The following is a 19,997-nucleotide window of genomic DNA, read 5'->3' as shown; positions in this document are numbered from 1 at the left end:
CTTTAGTAATTCAGTTGGAATGGGATCCAACAGACATGTTGTTTTATCACATTTTATTTCCATTTTCCAGATTACAGGTTCCTCTCTTGAGTGCGTGTGACTATTATTCCATGGTGCAGGTTTTTTTTTTTTTTCTCTTACCTTTTTATTCGGAAGGGGGCAACGGTGTCTAATGTGTTAGTGAGGATAGCGCCTATGCTGTTTGGCATTATCTCAAGATCATTAGCATTTAGGGGCATAGAAAGATGTTAAAACAGATCAGGCAGGTTACTTATAAATCTGCCCTTAGTGGTCGGAACAATAGTGCTGCCAAGTCGATACCGGCAGTGTGTACAGTATGATGTAATGGTTTGTGATTTGATATCCCTCTAAAGTTAAAATATCTATTTTAGTGACCTCTGAGATATTAAGTCTAGTGTGTGATTGAAACAATGAGTCGGTCTAGTGTCTCGTTTAACCCCAAAGGAGTAGTTCGCTTTTTTCCTCCGTGTCTCCAGGATATCTCCTGAAATCGGCGAGCGATTGAAAATGTCTTTTCTTACTCGCCGTGCGCGCGCATTAACTCTGGGTTACCAATATGAGGTAGATTAACCTAATTCATCACAGGTACTGTATTATGGAACCGACATACCCAAAGTAAGCAAGTTTGAGAGTTCAGGGTATATGTGAGTTGAAGATAATCTTGCTTTCTGGAATACTCCCCTACTCTAGATTCGGTGTGCTGATTTATTTTTATGCTTCTCCAGTGCAGTAGGTGGCAGTAGCGCTGCTCTTTACTGTTTCGCAGTCGACATGAAAAGCGGACGAAAGAGATGGTAACACAGAATTAGATTTTCAAGTTATTTTTGTTTCCTTTCATAAAGCACACTTATTATATATATTTCTGTTAAAAATGCCACCACACTTGGAGAAATGTCCGAGGAGCCTATTAGTATCTGAAAAGTCCAACTTCTTGAATGAAGCATCACGACATGAAGCGCACGTGTCCAAACACTGGTTCAACTATAAGGTGAGCTCATAACCACACTACTGCTTTTAGAGCTGTTTAACAACACTAAGCGGGGCTTTACAAATCTCCTGATTAAACTTTGTTTAAAACCTACGGATGAAATCTCTCTAAATACAATTGTTCGACTTTACAGTTCAGCTTTGTATATCATATTCTAGTAAGTTTGCTTCCGTATAGGGCAATGTTTAAATTTATGTTCCAGACTTGATGTAAAAATTTGATTAAAATGTTGTAAAAGAAATTCATAACACATTTCTGAAAGCATTATCCATTAACAAAATGGAAAGAGAAAAACTAAAGAAATCGAAATTAAATCAATTTTAGGTGTAACCTAACAGCATCAATATTTCTAGGTACACTTACACAGTCTTTGAAGGAATTCGGCAGGTAGGTTTTTCCAAACGTTTTAAAGAACTAACCACAGATATTATGTGGATGTAGGCGGCCTCAAATCCTTCTGTCTTGTCATAGAAACCAAGACCGAGCTAATTATGCTGAGAGACAGGGCTCTGTAGAGGCCAAACCATCAGTCCCAGTACTCCTTGTTCTTCTCTAGGTTAAGTCTCCGGTCTTTAATATTGCCCATTTCTTTGTGTTTGAAACACCCCAGTCTGCTTTGAAAACTTTGCCTGGGAGAGACGTTGCTGATGCAGTATAACTAACTGTCTTGTTGCTGTGCTCAGGCCTTCTATGGTGTATGGCCTGTGACATAATATTAGGGTTGGTATAACTGGTTAATTCTACACCTGACTCTGATCCTACAAAGTCCTTGTGTTTGTGCAAATGTAAGAATTAAAAGCTAAAGTGTAGTCACACCTAATATTGATTTAATTTGATCAATTTTAATTGATACAGAAATTCTATCTATCTATCTATCTATCTATCTATCTATCTATCTATCTATCTATCTATCTATCTATCTCTCTATCTCTCTATCTATCTACAGTTGTATGCAAAAGTTTAGGAACCGTTGACAATGTCTATGATTTTCATTTATAAATATTTGGGTGTTTGGATCAGCAATTTTATTTTGATCTATCAAATAACTGAAGGACACAGTAATTTTTCAGTAGTGAAATGAGGTTTATTGGATTAACAGAAAATGCACAATATGCATCAAAACGAAATTAGAAAGACCTACAACATCAACTTGCTGCAGATGGTGTCACTGTGCATCGTTCAACAATTTAGCAAACTTTGCACAAGGAGAAGCTGTATGGGAGAGTGATGCGAAAGAAGCCTTTTCTGCACACACGCCACAAACGGAGTCGCTTGAGGTATGCAAACGCACATTTGGACAAGCCAGCTACTTTTTGGAATAAGAATCAGAATCAGGTTTATTGGCCAAGTGTGTTGACACACACAAGGAATTTGGTTCCAGCTGTTAGTGACTCTCAAAAGTACAGACATAAATTAAACCTATACAAGACAAAACAGACAAGACAAGACAAGAACAGACTATACAAGACAATACAAGACAATACAGACAATGTGAGACAGTATAGACAGTGTGGTTATTAAATAGGGATACAGATCAGTAATGTACATAAAGTGTGAGAGTGCAGGGTAGTGCAAATGACAGTATTGTGTGTCAGGTATGATAGAGAGTTTACTATAAAACTTTGTACAGTAAATAGCAGCCATAGTGTGTGCAACATATACAGATAATGTGATGACTGACAGTTCTGTGCAGTATTTACAGATATGAGCAGGGAATATAATTATGGTCAGTTGTTAGTGAGGGTGATTGCTTGGGGAAAGAAACTGTTCCTGTGTCTGGCAGTTTTAGTGAGCAAAGTTCTGTAGCGCCTGCCAGAAGGGAGGAGCTGGAAGATGTTGTGACCAGGGTGTGAAGGGTCATTAATGATTTTTTCTGCCCGGTTTCTGGTTCTTGTTTGGTACAAGTCCTGGAGAGTGGGCAGAGGAACACCAATTATTTTTTCTGCTGTTTTAACAGTTTTCTGCAGTCTGTTTCTGTTCTGTTTTGTTGCTGCTCCAAACCAGATGGTGATTGATGAGCACAGGACAGATTCAATGACTGCAGTGTAGAACTGCATCAACAGCTTCTGTGGCAGACTAGGTGCTGTGAACTGATGAAACAAAGATTGAGTTATTTGGTCATAACAAGGGGCGTTATGCATGGCGGCAAAAGAACACAGCGGTCCAAGAAAAACACTTGCTACCCACAGTAAAATTTGGGCGAGGTTCCATCATGCTGTGGGGCTGTGGGGCTGTGTGGCCAGTGCCTGTACTGGGAATCTGGTTAAAGTTGAGGGTAATGTTGAGGAATCAGTCACAAAGTTGAAGTTACGCCGAGGATGGATATTTCAACAAGACAACAACCCAAAACACTGCTCAAATTCTACTCGGGCATTTATGCAGAGGAACAAGTACAATGTTCTGGAATGGCCATCCCAGTCCCCAGACGTGAATGTCATTGGTTTGAAGCGTGCTGTCCCTGCTCGGCAACCATCAAACCTAACTGAACTGGAGATGTTCTGTAAGGAGGAATAGTCCAAAATACATTCATCCAGAATCCAGACACTCATTTCAGGCTATAGGAAGGTCTAGAGGCTGTTATATCTGCTAAAGAAGGCTCTACTAAATATTGATGTGATTTTTCTGTTGGGGTGCCCCAAATTTATGCACCTGTCTAATTTTATTTTGATGCATATTGCACATTTTCTGTTAATCTAATAAACCTCATTTCACTATTTATTTGATAGATCAAAATGAAATTGCTGATCCAAACACCCAAATATTTCTAGATGAAAATCATAGACATTGTCATTTTTTTTTTTTTTTGCATTCAACTATGTCTGTCTGTTTGTTTCTTAGAACACAATTTTTGTTTTGTAGTAATGAGCTGAAGGAGGCTGTGGTTAATAAATTCATTTACAATATTCATTCACTTTAAATATGGTAAAAAAATTAATAATTTAATTCACCTTTAGTTAATGTCTCATCCTTCTAAGAGTTGTAAATTATCTGGAGCTTTCTCCAGAAATACATTGGGGGGTGGGGGATGACCAGAGTACGGTCTGGATGGTTTACCTTTACATTGCAAGACATGACTCACAATCCCCAACCCCCCAATTACATGCATGATACCAATAAATAGAAAGCAACCTGAACTCAGGGTTAAACTGGGCATACTGTAACTGTGAAATGCTGATACTACTGTGCCTTTTAATCATCATAATAAAATAATTATTAAAATATATTGTTTTACAGATTTCTTTGCTGATACCTGAATGTGAAGTACTGCCTGCTGATTTCCCAAAGGTAATCGGTAATTTCAGCTCATATTATTTTGTTCAGGATCTACCAGTTTACAGATTTCTGGAAGAGGACATGCTTGAAATAATTAAGAAAGGTAAGGACACAGTGTTTTTACCATGATGTTTATTTGTTTTTTGTTGATTCTTTCCAGAATGTTTTGCATTCTGTTTTCACAGGCAGTTTTTATGCACTCTCCTACAAAACCCGACTTGATGAAGACAATGTTATTGCTTGTTTAGGCAGTAAGTATGATTAAAAACACGTGTATCCATTTCATCAATAGAAAAATATTAGGCTGGTATTTTGATGATTTACTTAAGTTTTAACCAAAATAATCACTGAAGCCATAAATTTCAAATCAAATCTCTGCCCTATAATCTGGGGGCCAGAGAGCTTTTTGGTGCATGGCTAAAACCTATATATGTAGTGCATTTGGAAAGCAGCCAGACCCCTGTCACTTTTTGCCAATTTTAAGGTGTAGCCTGATACTACAATTGTTGAAATCCATTAATCTACACTCGGCACCCCGTAGTGGTAAAGTGAAAACAGAATCCTAGAAACGTCTGTAAATTAAAAAAATAAATAAAAACTGAAATTATCACTTGCATAAGTATTCAGACCCTTTACTCAGTACAGTCGAACCCACTTATCTCGACCTCGGTTAACTCGCCAACCCTATTAAGTCGACGTTTTTGAAGTGGAACCGCCAAATTCTCGCTTTGTCTTAGCATTTTTTTATCGGTTATGTCGATTCTTTTATGTCGCCGATCCCTAATATCTCGAGCACAAATGGGGACAAATTTGCCACTTAACATCGGTTATCTCGATCGGTGCTGTGCAGCCGCAGAAGAACTCGTGGAAGTGGCGGAAAAATCAAGCCTTACAGATGCTACAGGTGTAGGATACTTTTCAGAGCTGTGTGTCAGAGTGAAATGACTCGAGAATAAAATTGACACTGGTTAGCTTTTTGTAAAAACGAACTACACCCTGCACATTTTTTTGTGATTTTGTGAGCGATCTTTGTGTTTGCAATGTTGGAGAATATAATAAAGCTTTGTATCGAAAATCGACGGTGGTTTGTATTGTATACTGGTAAATCTCTGCTGTTAGTTGGTGCACATATGCCTTTTGTTGTTAAATGTTATGCGATGAACGGAAGGCTTAAGCCGAAGTGAAAGCAAAACAGTTTATTGCAACACAGGGCAAAGCCAAACACAAACACTCGCCTTGAAAATAAGTATTCCGGTGGTGCGCTCTGGGAGCGCGGTCCACTAAGTCCCAAACTGAAAAGAGGCAGTCTGTATATATAATCCACGGGTGCGCTTGGTAGAAGCGCGGCGCTGAACAGCACACCGGAGAAGGTGGGATGAGCAACAAAAGCATAGAATTAACAACGGCAGGATCGGGGGAATCCGCGATGCGTTTTGGGAAGAAAAGCGCAGCCGTTGAGAGAGTGCGAGTGTCCAAGTGGGAAGGCACGTACCGGGACACGCATGAGCGATAACAACGACCGCCGTGAACCAACATATACCAACAATAACGGACGGCGAGAGTGTGGAAGTGAGAGGTTTAAATAGGAGCTGGTGATGAGTGCTAAATGTGCGCGATTGAAGCCGGGAGCTTCAGAGAAAGCGGAGGTTTGACAGCCGCCGAAGGGGGCGTGGCAGGTGGTTTCCTGACAGTTAACAAACCTGTATGTACATTTTTATAGCATGCCTTCATCAAACAAATCGCGGCAACGCTGTTGTGTAAAAAAAAAAAACGTGCATGTACAATCTCATTTATTAACGCACATCATGTACATAAAGAAATTTCAAGCACGTTAATATATTGCCTTCATATTGTTTTTTGTTTATCTCAATCATCGGTTATCTCAACGCTTTTTGGCGTCCCCTAGGCCCTCAACCGGGTTCCACTGTACTTAGTTGAACCAGCTTTGGCAAAAGTTACAGCCTCGAGTCATTTTGGGTATGCACACATTTGGGTATGCACACAAGCTTTGCACACCTGGATTGGGAGATTCTCTCTCCATTCTTCATGGCAAATCCTCTCGTGCTGCGCCAGGTTGGATGGGGACTGTCTGTGGAAAGCCATTTCCAGGTCTCTCCAGAGATGTTCAATAGGGTTCAAGTCAGAACTCTACCGAAGCCACTCTTGACAGATGGCATGGGGTGCCTGGTTTCCTCTAAACGTAACAGTTAGAATTGAGGCCAAACAGTTCAGTTTCATCAGACCAGAGAATCATGTTCGGCACAGTCTGATAGTCCTCCAGGTGCCTGTTGGCAAGCACCAAGCAAGCTCCTATGGGTTTTGCACTCAGGAGAGTTTTCTATTTAGCCACACTGCCATATCTCCAAACAGGATTTTCTGAGCTCAGTCAGATTGGCGTGACTGTGGCAAGGAAAAACTTCTTGGATGTTATGAGGAAGAAACCTTGAGAGGAACCACACTCAAAAGAGGAGAACCCATACAAAACACCAGAGAGTGAGAACTACCACGAGAGTGTGAGATTATGAGTAATGTCCTTTCTTGTGCTATTGAGAATTTTCAGTGCAGCATTTTTTTTTTGTAGCCTGCCTCAGATCTGTGCTTTGCAACACTAAGTGTCTCTGAGCTCTGCAGGGGGTTCTTTCACCGCATTGCTTGGCTTTTGCTCTAAAATGCATTGTCAGATGTTAGACCCTCTAAAACAGGGGTGTCAAACTCAAATTCACAGTGGGCCAAAATCAAAAACCTGCTCTATAGTGAGGTGTGTGCTTTTTCAGATACTGTCCAGTTAATATTACCACAGGTAGACTCCAGTCAAGGTGTAGAAACATTTCTGCAACAATCAAGAGAAATTAGAGGCACTGGAGCAAATTTTCAAATGTTGTTGCAAGCGGTCTGAATACATATGTACAAGGTATTAAGTATGCAGCAATACAAAGAGATTTGCAGTGCAGTTTTATGACTAGATGTAAATGAGGCAATAGATCACTTTCTTTTACCTCTACGTCTTCATCTCTGACCCTTATACTGTGCTTGGTGCACCCTGTCATGATTCTTTATTTTTCTCTCTTTAGGAAAATTAATATTGTCTCTTGATAAGGACACGTATGAGCAGCTTGGCCTGGAGGGAAAACCATCACTATACAATCACAGAAAGCCCATGAGATACGGTGAAAAGTTTTATCATCTAAATAATAGAGAGAAACTTCAAATCTATCTGAATCTGATAGTTTAATGTACATTTTTACTTATTACGTTTCTATACTTGCAGTTGTAACTGTGGACCTCACCGATAAATCGTTGGTGCCTGGTGCAAAGCGATACCAGCAAGTTCTGCTAAGTTTGAAAGAAAGAGTTTCACTGAGATGTGACTTTCTTTTAACAGATAGCCGTTCAGGTTTGTAATATATCTTTGAAAGATTCTATTCCTTTAAAATATGTGTTCACTGACATGAATATCAGTTTCTGCAGAACAATTGGGACCTACAGGATAATATGACGGAGTTTTAGTAAGTAAATAATGAGAAAATCTAAGATTAAGAGTATAAAGTCGCACCAGTGTATCATCCTTTTGAGAAACATATCCTTTTCGAATAATTATTACGTCAATAATCGCCATTTTACATATAATTAATTTTCCACTTAACCTCGAGCTAAGATTTTATTTAAAATCCTACATGTTTGCAGTTAGAAAATAATATTTGAAGCCAAAATAATTTTTCAGTTCCACATTTACAATAATAAGAATGGTTTTGGTCTAACTTTAGGATTTAAAGCCCTTTCTCTTATGAGAAAGGAATTTTTGCTTTTGAGATTTAGATTATGAAGTAATACATAAGATTTGTCTAAAAGATGGCTGACTATAAATTATTGAAACGATATTAAATGATTTAGTTAATTAGCCAACTGCTTTAAATTATATGTTGTATGTTTTCTTTTGTTGGGTTGATTGTCTTATACAGGAATGCTAAATGCCCTACAAAGAAACTCATAATCACTCACAAACATAAGTGCTACATTTGCTTTTCTGCTGATGTAAAAGGCCCATCACTGGCACACAGTTCTAAAGTTTGCATTGCATTTAGAGTTTTAGTAACACTTTAATTTGTTGCTAATTATGATGATACATTTTATATATTTGTTTTTCTATTTTTCTCACCGGTTTAGTAACTATTTCCTTTCTATAGCTAGTTCTCCCACATTACCCAACAGTTTGCAGGTGTTTCCTCTGTGATGAATGAAGGCAACCACTGCATCTTTTTAATTTGCTCTTCATAAACAAAGTTGCTAACAGAAAGTGTTAACTAAAGTTTAGTTATGTATATAGTGCTCTCCACTAATATTAGCACCCTTGGTAAATATGAGCAAAATAGGCTATTAAAATTCTTATGACAATGGGTAAGACCAAGATGTGATGTGTGGATTGTTGAGCTTCACAAAATTGGAAGTGGCTATAAGAAAATAGCAAAAGCATTATACATGCTCATTTCCACTATCAGGGCAATAATTAAGATTTGCGTGTTTGTATTGTCTCAAACACTGTGAGGAGGATTTTTCAAGTGGGCAAAAATGCCCAAAGATCATAGCTAGAAAATTGCAGAAGTTAGTTGCATCTTGGGTTCAGAATGTTTTCAAAATTGAGGGAAGGGTACTCTCATCCGAAATCAAATTAAAGCATTTCTAGTTTGCCAGATACTAATGGAACTTCAAATTGTATCGGGTTCCTTGGTCACATTACACCAAAATAGAGCTTTTAGTAAGGTGTGGTTTGGTACACACAGTGAGGTAGTCATATAGAGATTAAATTCATGCCCACACTTAAATATAGTGGGGGCTCTTCAATGTTTTGGGTTTTCTTTCCCAGAGGACCTGGACATTTTGTAAGGTTACATGGCATCATAGATCCTAACAAAAATCTTCAATAAAATATCAACAGATATCAAAAGAATACCTGACTGCCTTTGCTGGAAAGCTGCTCATATTTCTCAAGGGTGCCAGAATTATTGGAGGCACTAAACATGAGGTTGCAGACACACTAAAGCTGGGATTATTAGCAGAATAATGAGAGAATAATTCAATTTCTATATTCTATATATATTGAGTGAAATGAAATGGAATTGTAGCAGCAGTTGAACAACAGATGGCAGAAAAGTCAGACTACGATAATAGTTAAAAAGGTTATTGCACATGTTGCACAAACAGGGTTTGCCACAGTTGATCATCCATCTCCACACTATCCTGTCCTCTACATCTGCCTCTTTCAAACCAATTATTGCACAGAATTGCCCAAGATATTAACAATATATGTGTGGAATGAAAATCTGTAAAAATAACTATATCTATATGATCTTTATTTTATAACATCTGTATAGTAGAGCAACTGTATAACACTCAGAGGGCAGAGTTATATAGTTTGATGGCCACAGGCAGAAATGTTCTGTGGTGCATTGTGGTTGTACGAGTCTGACACTGAACATACTGTTTGTTGAGTCTGTTAGTGTCTGCCACTTTCGGCCTGCTTCTCCACCATGCCACAGCATGCAGGAGAGCACTGGCCACAACAATCTCAGTAAAACAGTCAGCATTGTCCTGCAGACGTTGAAGGACCTCAACCTTCTCAAAAAATAGAAGCGGCTCTGGCCCTTCCTGTATAGTAACTCTGTGTTCTTAGTTCATTCTAGTTTATTGTCTATGTAAAAACCCCAGGTATTTGTAATCCACCACCATCTTCACACCAATGCCATGAATGAAGACAGGAATCACAGGTGTCTTCCTCTTTCTGAAGGCCACATCCATCTCTTTTGTCTTGGCCAAGTGTAGCTGTAGAGTGTTGTCCTCACACCATTTAACGCATTTCTTTACTTCAGTCCTGTTCTCCTTCTCATCAGTCACTGATGCATCCCACTACTGCAGAGTCATCTGAGAACTTTTGAAGATGGCAAGTCTCTATCTGTTATCTGAAGTCCATGGTGTAGACAGTGAAAAGGAGGGGAGATAGCACTGTCCCCTGTAGGGCCTCAGGATTGCTGATCACATTCTCTGACATATAGTGTTGTAAACTACATACTGAGGTCTTGCAGTCAGGTAGTCTACTATCAAGACATAAGGGGTGCATCAGCCTGCATTACTGTCAGCTTTTCACCAAGAAGGGCCAGCCTGATGGTGTCAAAAGTACTGAAGAAGTCAAAGAACATGACCCTTACAGTGCTCGCCAGTTTCATCCACATATCCCATTATACTTTTGTTATTGTTTAATTTTTCTAATGCAGTTAGTGTTTCAAATGTTTTGTTTAAATAAAGCATTAGTGCTAATGATTGTCTAGGCAATTTTTGTTAATGCTTGTATTAGAATATCTTTGTGTGTGTGCTGATTTGTGTCATTCTCATGCTCAGACCAAGATGGCTATCTGAAGGCTCTTGTGTCTCAGTACACCTACGAGAAGTGTAGGCCTACACTTAGTACCCAGAATCTGACAGATCTGTTGTGCCCATCACTTCAGTCCTCAGATCTTCAGGGAAAGAGTCTTTCATGTACCCCAGAGCACTTCCTAGACTGGCTTGGGGCAGTCAACCTGAATATCAGTTGGTGAGTTGTTTCTTCTTTGGATTTATTTGTTGAATGTGGTATTCCTTTCAATGGGTAAAAAGTGTTATTATTGATGTTGCAGTCAAAACTCAGCTACAGGTTTCCTGTCCACATATGTCTGTCCGGAGCCATGCAATTCTGTAAGCCAGGCCCTGCTTTGCACAGTAACTGGACTCATTCCTCCTGAAGACATTTCTGCACTTTTACAAGAACTTAGGTAATTTTCTTTGCAGTATAATTTAATTTATTGGGTTGTGTTTTTCATATATTCATAGAAATTATCTAATGCAAAATCATTAATGAACGTTGTTAAACATTCTCAATTTCTTTGATCATCCAGAAAATATTTTGATGAACCAGAGGTTGCAGCTTGGGTCTCGTTCACAGTGCATGGCTTTGTGGATAGCCCTGTGTGCTGGGGAACGAACGAACATGGCTTCCTCAAGGGGGGAGAGAACTTCTACAATTTTGTTTGCTTTAAGAACCAGGATTACTGGTTGCACATGGCTACTGGTGCACATGATGGCTGTCCACCTTGATCAACTGCCCTGTGTTAGAGAGAGGCATATTTTCTCTTCTACTTAATATTTCTGACATTAAGAAATGACTAGAAGACCTTTTGTATAGAAATTAGATTTTGTTGAATTTTTTTTATCAAACTTCTGTTGTATTTTAATATTCAAACTACAAAAATAGCGAAATATTATCTTGCTAACAGATTACATTACTGATATGAGAAACATGTTCTAAAGAGTATTAAGTGCAGTGCTGCAAGCTACAAGTTATTTGTCTAATGATTTAAACAATATTATTTGTTTTACGGGGCATTCACATTGCTGTAGGTAAATCGTTAATCAACTTTCTTTAATGCAGAGTAATGTAGGAGAAGTGCAAAGCAGGCAGTGAGAGCAGGAAAAAGTTTTTTTTTTTATTAACATTATGCAAACAAGAAGCAAATAGAATCCAGTGCTGGGCATGACAAGTTTTCCCTGTGTCATGCTCAGGGTCATGCCATGTGAGGAAATTAGCACTATTCAACCGAAGAAATTTTTTTCCATTCCCTATAAACTCTGTGTGTGTGTGTGTGTGTGTGTGTGTGTGTGTGTGTGTGAGAGAGAGAGAGAGAGAGAGAGAGAGAGAGAGAGAGAGAGAGAGAGAGAGAGAGAGAGAGAGAGAGAGAGAGAGAGAGAGAGAGAGAGAGAGAGAGAATAAAAAATGAACGGATGACAAGCCAGTAAACATTTTCATGCAATTTATGATGTTCTACTATAAATATAAATAATGTATGAGAGTTAATTTGTGGTCCATTTGTTTAAAGCACTATTAAAAAAATGTACCTATGTTCTGCATAGCAGAAACATTTTTCAGAGTGAGGGGTTTAAAGATGCATAAATCCAACTGGTGAACAACAATAGCATTTAACTACATACAAACTATTAATTTGTTTTCTTAAGGTTGACAATGAAGTGTTCACAATTAAGTGTTTAGACAGGACTACAAATAATGCAAAAAATAAAATAAAAGCTGATTATTCTGATTACCACACAAAGATAAAGTGAAACAATTTCACTATTTAGCAGTGGTGGAGATTATGAAAGAATTTCTGTATTTTTTTACTGTACATTTCTGTAGTGTATTTTATAAAATATTTTCAGGAATTTACATTTAAATGTCTTGCATTTTACTACATTTTAGAAAAACATGCCATTACTCAGTACTTTAAAGTAAACACAAAGTTCACTAAATGAGAACCTGTCGCTATAATCCCACACTCCTTGCAAGAGTTTCATTGTTGTAAGGGTACTTTCACTGTATGCCTGTGTCAATAGAAATAGGAAAAGTAAATGGAACATGCATAAATTATCATCATCAGTATTGGAAACTTTGATAATTATATTCAAAAGCAAATGTTTTTGTACAAGTAGAAATACAAAAGGTATCCCATATTTTACTGCAGTTGTATTTAAGCACAATATAAAAACCTTTACTTTAGTACACAAAAAGTGTAGTTTGCCCACGTCTGCTTCTTGCTGCATTCAATATAAACTTCTTGACCCTTCTTTCACAAGCCCTTCTCAGTCTTGCTCCTGGTTGTACTTATAAGCTGTTCTGTCTTTAAATTCCATCACAAATTCTCATGTATACCTTCTGCTTATCTGGTTCTTTTGATTATTTCAAATGTCAGTTAAACACCTTCACTTTTCTATTAAATAAATGCACCATTGAATTAATATATTGTAAGAAGTATGGAGAATGCAACGCAGTTTGCTGCTCCAGTTCTTCATTCCTCTGTTCTATTTGTCTTTGAAAAATTTCAGAATAGTTATTAGATGGCTCATGAACAAATCACAAACACTTCCAAACTTGATTTTGGTTTGGCGCATTGAAAATGTTTAATAAAATGTTTAGTAAAAATTAATATATAATGTGGAGAACATAAAATGTATTGCAAGAGCATAAGGCCTAACATGGTGTCATGCATCTGGTCTGTGTTGTAGCGCTAACATTTGCAGTGCTGTCCATGGTGCTGTTCTGTGCCCTTCTATTTGAGGTTAAGCATCACAGTATATTATTTTCAATATATCTCATTTTTGTTTTGTATGATTACAGAAAATCAGTTATATACAGTAATGATTTTGTAGAGCACCTGTCACAGAAGATTGGTTAACCAATCTTAACAAGACCTTAACCCAAGGTTATGGTAATGGAAGGACATAAAAAGAGGCATTTATCCAAAGAAGCCCACAAACAACAGTGAGTAAAAGCAGTTTAGTAAGGATGAATGGGCCAAAATTCCTTCAACACAATGTGCAAAATTGATCAATTACCCAGAAATATTTACAAAGATGTTGCTGTTCAGAATAGTCATGTTACTGATACAAGTGTTTACATACCTTTTCCAACAAAGATATTTTTGTTGTACAATTTGCTGAATAAATAAATGTAAAGGTGGATTGAGACAATGTTGAGTGTTAAAAGCACTATTCAAATAAATAAAATAGATTTTATAATTTGTCAGAAAATATCATTTGTATCTGGCTCAGACAGTAATTCTGATTTTATGCTTTACATTATCGGACTCATTCTAACAGCAACAGCTCATACACAGATTTATTTAATGGATGTTCAACATAAATGATGTGGTGACTTATGTTAGGAAATATTTATGTAGTAGTCTCAACTGTGCTTTGTAAAAGTCACTGCTTTGCATTGTTTCCCAATAGTGTAAAGTGTTTAGTACAGAGGAATGTACTTTCTGGTTTCTTTTTATAAAATCAAAACCTGCATTTTTAAAGACAGTGTTTTCTTTATCATCATTAATAAATTAAATATTGAAATCCCTCACAATTTGCTTTGCTATTAATGGAAAAAGACACTCTAGAACAAAGGTGCCCAAAAGTTTTCCTATAATGGGTTGTAGGTCAAAAATAAATGTCGCATTATACCAAATATTATAATAAAATTAAAAGTTGCCATGGTTCCTCTAGTAATTTCATAATATGTAAACAAATAAAAAGAAAACCTTACTCTGTAATCTGCTTAACTAATGTTGTTTTATTTCAGTGAACCATATTGTACAACGAGAAACAATCAAATATATTGTGCAATAGAGTTCAATGCCTAAGCGACCTCTGATAAGACACATTAAGATGGTTCTTATTTTTCAAGGGCTTTTCCAAATACCCCCCCTCCCCCCCACGCATGTATGTGGCATGGTGGGCCAAATCTAAGGTCACCATAATGCCGATTCTTTTTCTTCATTCTGTGGAGAGTGTTCTCCATTCTCATCTCATCTGTAGAAAGAACAAACTTTGCTAACATAAGCCATGCTACCATGTTCTTATTAGAGTGAAGAGGCTTTCTTCTGGCAATACTTCCAAACAAACCATATTTGTTAGGACTTTTTCTAAATAACATGCTAAGTGAACCTTTTCAGTTTTTTCTTTTTTTGGCAGTTTCTCTGAGCACTGCATTGTCTGACCTTTGGGTAAACTTCCACTCCTGGGAAGATTGGCAGCTGTCTTAAATGTTTCCACTTGTGAATTATGTCCCTCAATGTAGAATGATGGACTTTAAATTGTTAGTGTCATTCCTCCTTGGATCTGTCTTAACACATCTGAATGCTTCCAGACAAGCAAACTGATAAAACTGCATCTTTTAGAAAAGTAGTCACACTGGCTGATGATCATTTGATTTGCAGCACCTGGCTGCTGTTAGTCTCATAACTCTTTAAAATGGAAGTATGTACTAGGTCTTGGAGTAAACACGCTATTCGTTCTGAGCTTTTTTTTTAATGGGCTAAACCTGTCTGGTCTGTTGGACTTTTTTTGGTTGGTTGTTGGATACTACCACTCTTATATAATTCTGTATTTTATTAGTTCCCCAAGCTGGTTTTACAATGCATAAACATATCTGCATAATCCTTAACAGTTGTTGCTATATCAAGCCAGATACATTTGTGAATAAGGTGGCTGTATAATACTAGATACCTTGTTAAGTATGGCCATATGCAAACATATAGACACCTTCATCTAGGTTTTGGTCTCTGTCTCGAGCTCATTTCATTTCAATTCAATTTATTTTTATTTGTATAGCGCTTTGTAATTTGGACATTGTCTCTAAGCAGCTTTACACAGATAAAGTGGTAATGAGGTTATATAAAAGAATGTGTAAGTTGATTGCCTATAAGGTGGTTCCTTATAATGTTTTTATCCCTGATGAGCAAGCCAGGGACTGTGCAAGGAAAAAATCCCTGAGATGGTATGAGAAAGAAACCTTAAGAAGAACTAGACTCAAAAGGGAACCCACCCTCATCTGAATGGCATCAATTGACCATTCGTTGCAATTACATTGTAGAGGTGTGTAGTAATAGACGCATAAATGCAGAACTGTTCGTGCAACCTGTGGTCCTGAGCCATTGAAGTATACAGTTCGAATCAATTCTCAAAGTTCTTGAGTTCCTCAGCAGCTTCATGTATATTTAGGCTGTAGATGTAGACCCATACCCAGGCTGCACAGAGTGATCTCCAGTTGAGAAGAACTCCATCCATAGGTAGGATGTTGGGATGAACCAGGCAGGTCCAAAGAGAAGAAAGGACAGGAAAACTGCTCACTGAACCTCAGGGGCATGTTTACTTGACAAAGAGAGAAGAGGAGTGACAGAAAAAGAGAAAATAAAGATTGTTAAACATTCTTATTGTATTGTTATTATTGTTTTTATTTAAACTAAAAATATATTGTTTAAATATTTAAGGACACTATACAGATCTTTCCTCTATGGAGTCCAAAATATAAGACCTGAGTAAGACCTACTGACAAAAGGCTTGACTAAATAAATGTGTTTTCAGTCTAGACTTGAACACTGAAACCCTGTTTAAATCCCAAACACTAATTGCAAGTCTGTTCCATAACTAATTTTGACTCTGCCTTGTCTCAGTCTCAGACTAAGAGGACGCAGACCTTTATTTAAGAACTGGTCAAGACCACAGCTGCGGGGATCTCACTAATATGCAGATGCATTGCTTGATTTATATGTTTATAACTTTATAATTTTATATATTTTGTTACTGTTGTTCTGGGTCTGACATTGTCACAAAAATTAATACAAATGGGCAATAAATTAAATGTGTTTCTATAATATCAGTTTTATGTAAGCAGTATCACAATAGCAAGAAAGCATGAATATGAGCACAACTGCAAGCTTTACTGATTTTGTACAAGTGGTATTGCTCGGAATGTGCAATAGCAGAGGTGTGCTGAGAGAACATTTAATTGACAAATCAAATCTGTAGGCATAAACATGCACAAGAAAGAGGCAACGGTAAAGCAATCAGTGAACAATAATATGTTGGCAAAACGAGAGCAAGAAACCAAAAGCAAGATCAAAACCATTAAACTTGAAACTAGGAACTATGAAAATAAATGGCTTGGTAATTTACAGAACTAAATGAAACACTGGAAACAAAGGGGTTTCTGAACACAAATTTATGAAAGGGCAAACTCAAAACAACTGTAAAAACTTCAGACAGGTGAAGAAAATGATAATTCACAAGACTTGGTGGAAACATAATATGAATGAAAATGCAAACGTTACAATGAAAACAAATACTCATGGTGCATATGGAGTTAATACTATGCAGAAGTCTGTTAGCACTGCACACCAGCTCTCTCTATATGGGCTGGCATGCCATGCTTAGTAAGAGGATGATCATTTCTGATAGCATTCAATAAACGAGTTGTAGAAGATTTTTGCTTCATTTCTGCAATGAAAAGCTTTCCAGACAAATCCCTAGCATAACTATTGTGCATTTCTTCAAAACAGTGAAGCATCTTTAAAAGTATTTCACACTCTTGATGACTGTGCATTAGCTGTGCATTTCACAATTAGGCCTTCAGTGGTGTCCTACTTGAATCAACCCACCTCTTAATACCATCATTATGATGCCACATCTATAAAAAACATCAATATTATACACAAACTCAGTATACAGAGTACTGCATAACAGACAGGTATCTCATGCAGTGAAAATTAATGGCATTACTAAAGCAAGAAACACAATTAACACAATTCAGCAAGTCTCCTTTAACTGCAGCCACAGCTGTGCCATCTGCATACTTAATCTTAAGTAGAAGCATCAACATTAACCTCATAAAATGACCCCAGGTTTTTCATGCATACTTGTGCAATGGTTTATGAAAATGTTTAACAACTGTTTTGAACTGTTTAAGTTGACCTTCCTTAATGATGTCCAAGTTTTCTTTAAATGTCTGTCTTGTAAATGTCCCGAAAAAACTATTAAGCTATTTTTTTTTCTCTCATGTATGATAACATGAGCCCAATGGAGAAAAGTTTTCTTTTGAATATAAAAGGCATGTTTAATCAGGTGACTGACTTAGCCATTCCAGAATTTCCCAATTAGCTTAAGAAAACATGTTGCATTAGCAGTATGTTTCATATCATTGTTGTGGTGTAGGATATAGCATCAGAACTTCAGCAAAAAGCATTTGTCTCTTCACTTTTGAATACATTTTCTTTTACAATTCAATTGCCATCAGTGGTTACACTATTAATAAAAATAAGTCAAAACAATGTCTCTTATAGATGTGCTTTTATGTGTAACCATATGAAAAGTTTTGATTCACTGTTTTTACCTCTCTCAGACGTTAAAGGGTGAGTATTTGGAATACATTGAATCCTCAATTGTATTGTATTTGATTTGAGATCCACCACCTTAAAAGTTGAGCTCCAAACCTAAATTACTTAATGATGGCAATAATTGTCTCTCGATTACACAAAAAGGAATTCATAGACTATAACAGATTAATTTTATTTATTAAATATATAAGGCATGTTTTGTTTTTTTGTTTATAAAATATTCTCTCATTTTGTGTTATTTATATGTTATATTTTCACCACTCTAAAACAATCTGAATCATACAAAGTAATGTTGAAAGTCAGTACAGTACACATTTTCTATTCTCTTTATTAAGGATACACATGAGGATGAACTGGACAGCAGAAACTGACGATCATTACATACACTGGATCCTTAGATGATCCTTTAGAGACTGAGATAGTGCTTAGAGGTCCTGGTGGGGTTGGCAGGTGTTGCGAAGGCTTGTGCTTGGACTAATATATGCAATTATTCAGAGTTAACCCAAACAACTCAGGTACACATTTACATATTTTTCAACAAGTTTTACTGGAGCTTGACAGTGTCAAACTTTATACAATAATTCACTCTTTGATGAATAGGCTTCTTCGTTAAAATAAAGACGTTTAGCATAATATTGCAACATTTTTCAGATAAAATGATTTATTTTTTATTTTTTTTTAAGTAAAATGCTCTTTTATACTAATTCATTTTATGTTAAATGTTTTGGAGCAGTATAGGCAGACCATTTTTATTCAATAGCTTCAAGATAACTTAAAGATTTACTTAAAAAAAGTGATGCAAAAATAGTGCATATAGTGCAAATATTTTAAGTAAATCCAACACCATTTTTACCAGTGTAGAAAAGTTCAGTAGTTCTAGGTCTAAAATAAAATATTAAGTTGTCTCATCTCAAATAAATATCCTATTTAATGTTAAAGACACAATGTTGAGTTGACACAAATTGTATTTACCTGGTAGATTCAAGTGGTGTTCTGAAGTTTTTAAGTAAAGAATGAGTTGAGAACAAGTTTTTCTTGTTAATTTTACATAACATTTCAAGTTGAATTTACTTAAAAAGTGTGATGCAAAAATTGTGCAGATCTATTTTAAGTAAATCCAACACATCATTCTTACCAGTGTAGAATGGCTAAATCGCAACTGATTGGTTAAGTAACAGCATGGATTTGAATCTACCAGGATCTCACGCTGTTCATTTCTGCTGGCATTATAGCAACACGTGGCTGCTGAAATCTGAATGGATAGAAATGCCAACATAAGCCTACACTAGGTGGCCCTGTTACCTGCAGCAGCACCCCCTAGAGAAACGCTATGAAATGAAGAGTATAGATTTATAAGAATAATTTTATCTATATTCATGGAGCAATATTAAAATGTAAGTTAGCAGAGAAGGCCTTGCTGGCCCAGAAGAACCACCACGATAATTATATTATTACCTCTATTACTATTATATTATTGTTTTGTTTTTTGTTTTTACAGATGTAAATATATCTTGGGTATTTACAGCTTTTCTGCATTTGAAATGTTTAGCACTATTGTTTGCACAAAAATTGTAGGGTATTAGGTAGATGATAAAACATAAATAAAGATGATCTCAAATCTTTAGTGTTTGTTTTCGTTTCCTCATAGAAACCAAATACAAATTACTCTTTATTACAACCCAAGTTCCATAACATCTAGGAAACTGTGTAAACTGTACATATAAAATATATAAATAATTTAAAGTGAGGGGAAAAAAATTTCTAAATTGGATTTTAATTTGATGCTCTGAATCTGAATCTTGCCTCAAAAACACAGACAACAAACAGCTGGAAGGAACAGCTGAAGAGACATTTTACAACTTATTGTAAAGGCTATGTCAATCTTTCACATGAATTTTAGGACTGATGGTCTGGTCTTGGTCTTGACTCAGTCTAACCCTGCCTCTAGTCTTGGTCTTGAAATGGATTCTTTTTAG

At 36.7% G+C, this 19,997-nt stretch overlaps 1 protein-coding gene and 3 long non-coding RNA genes across 4 annotated transcripts in view; 2 read left to right on the top strand and 2 right to left on the bottom strand.

The window, feature by feature from the left end:
• Positions 1-19,997, top strand: part of LOC310717781 — a 296,978-nt gene that overhangs the window by 155,238 nt on the left and 121,743 nt on the right. The gene's annotated exons all lie outside the window — the stretch shown is intronic.
• Positions 227-14,205, top strand: rpp40 (ribonuclease P/MRP 40 subunit). Its single transcript, XM_083526018.1, has 9 exons — positions 227-1,009; positions 4,244-4,385; positions 4,468-4,533; positions 7,354-7,449; positions 7,551-7,676; positions 10,673-10,865; positions 10,948-11,082; positions 11,206-11,939; positions 12,055-14,205. Exons 1-8 carry the CDS (start codon positions 893-895, stop codon positions 11,402-11,404), a joined length of 1,074 nt encoding a protein of 357 aa, XP_083382144.1. The 5' UTR covers positions 227-892; the 3' UTR covers positions 11,405-11,939; positions 12,055-14,205.
• On the bottom strand, positions 11,511-17,125 carry LOC310717822. The gene is made up of 2 exons (XR_014530950.1): positions 15,872-17,125; positions 11,511-11,935 (listed from the first exon to the last, which is right to left on the bottom strand). It is a non-coding gene; the product is annotated as an uncharacterized lncRNA (long non-coding RNA).
• Positions 17,784-18,982, bottom strand: LOC310717843. The gene is made up of 2 exons (XR_014530972.1): positions 18,541-18,982; positions 17,784-18,061 (listed from the first exon to the last, which is right to left on the bottom strand). It is a non-coding gene; the product is annotated as an uncharacterized lncRNA (long non-coding RNA).

The sequence above is a fragment of the Silurus aristotelis genome (genome assembly GCF_946808225.1).
Source record: "Silurus aristotelis genome assembly, chromosome: 22".
NCBI classification, from domain to species: domain Eukaryota; kingdom Metazoa; phylum Chordata; class Actinopteri; order Siluriformes; family Siluridae; genus Silurus; species Silurus aristotelis.
The sequence above is the reverse complement of the archived record's forward strand: the minus strand, read 5'-3'. Positions and strand labels throughout refer to the sequence as shown.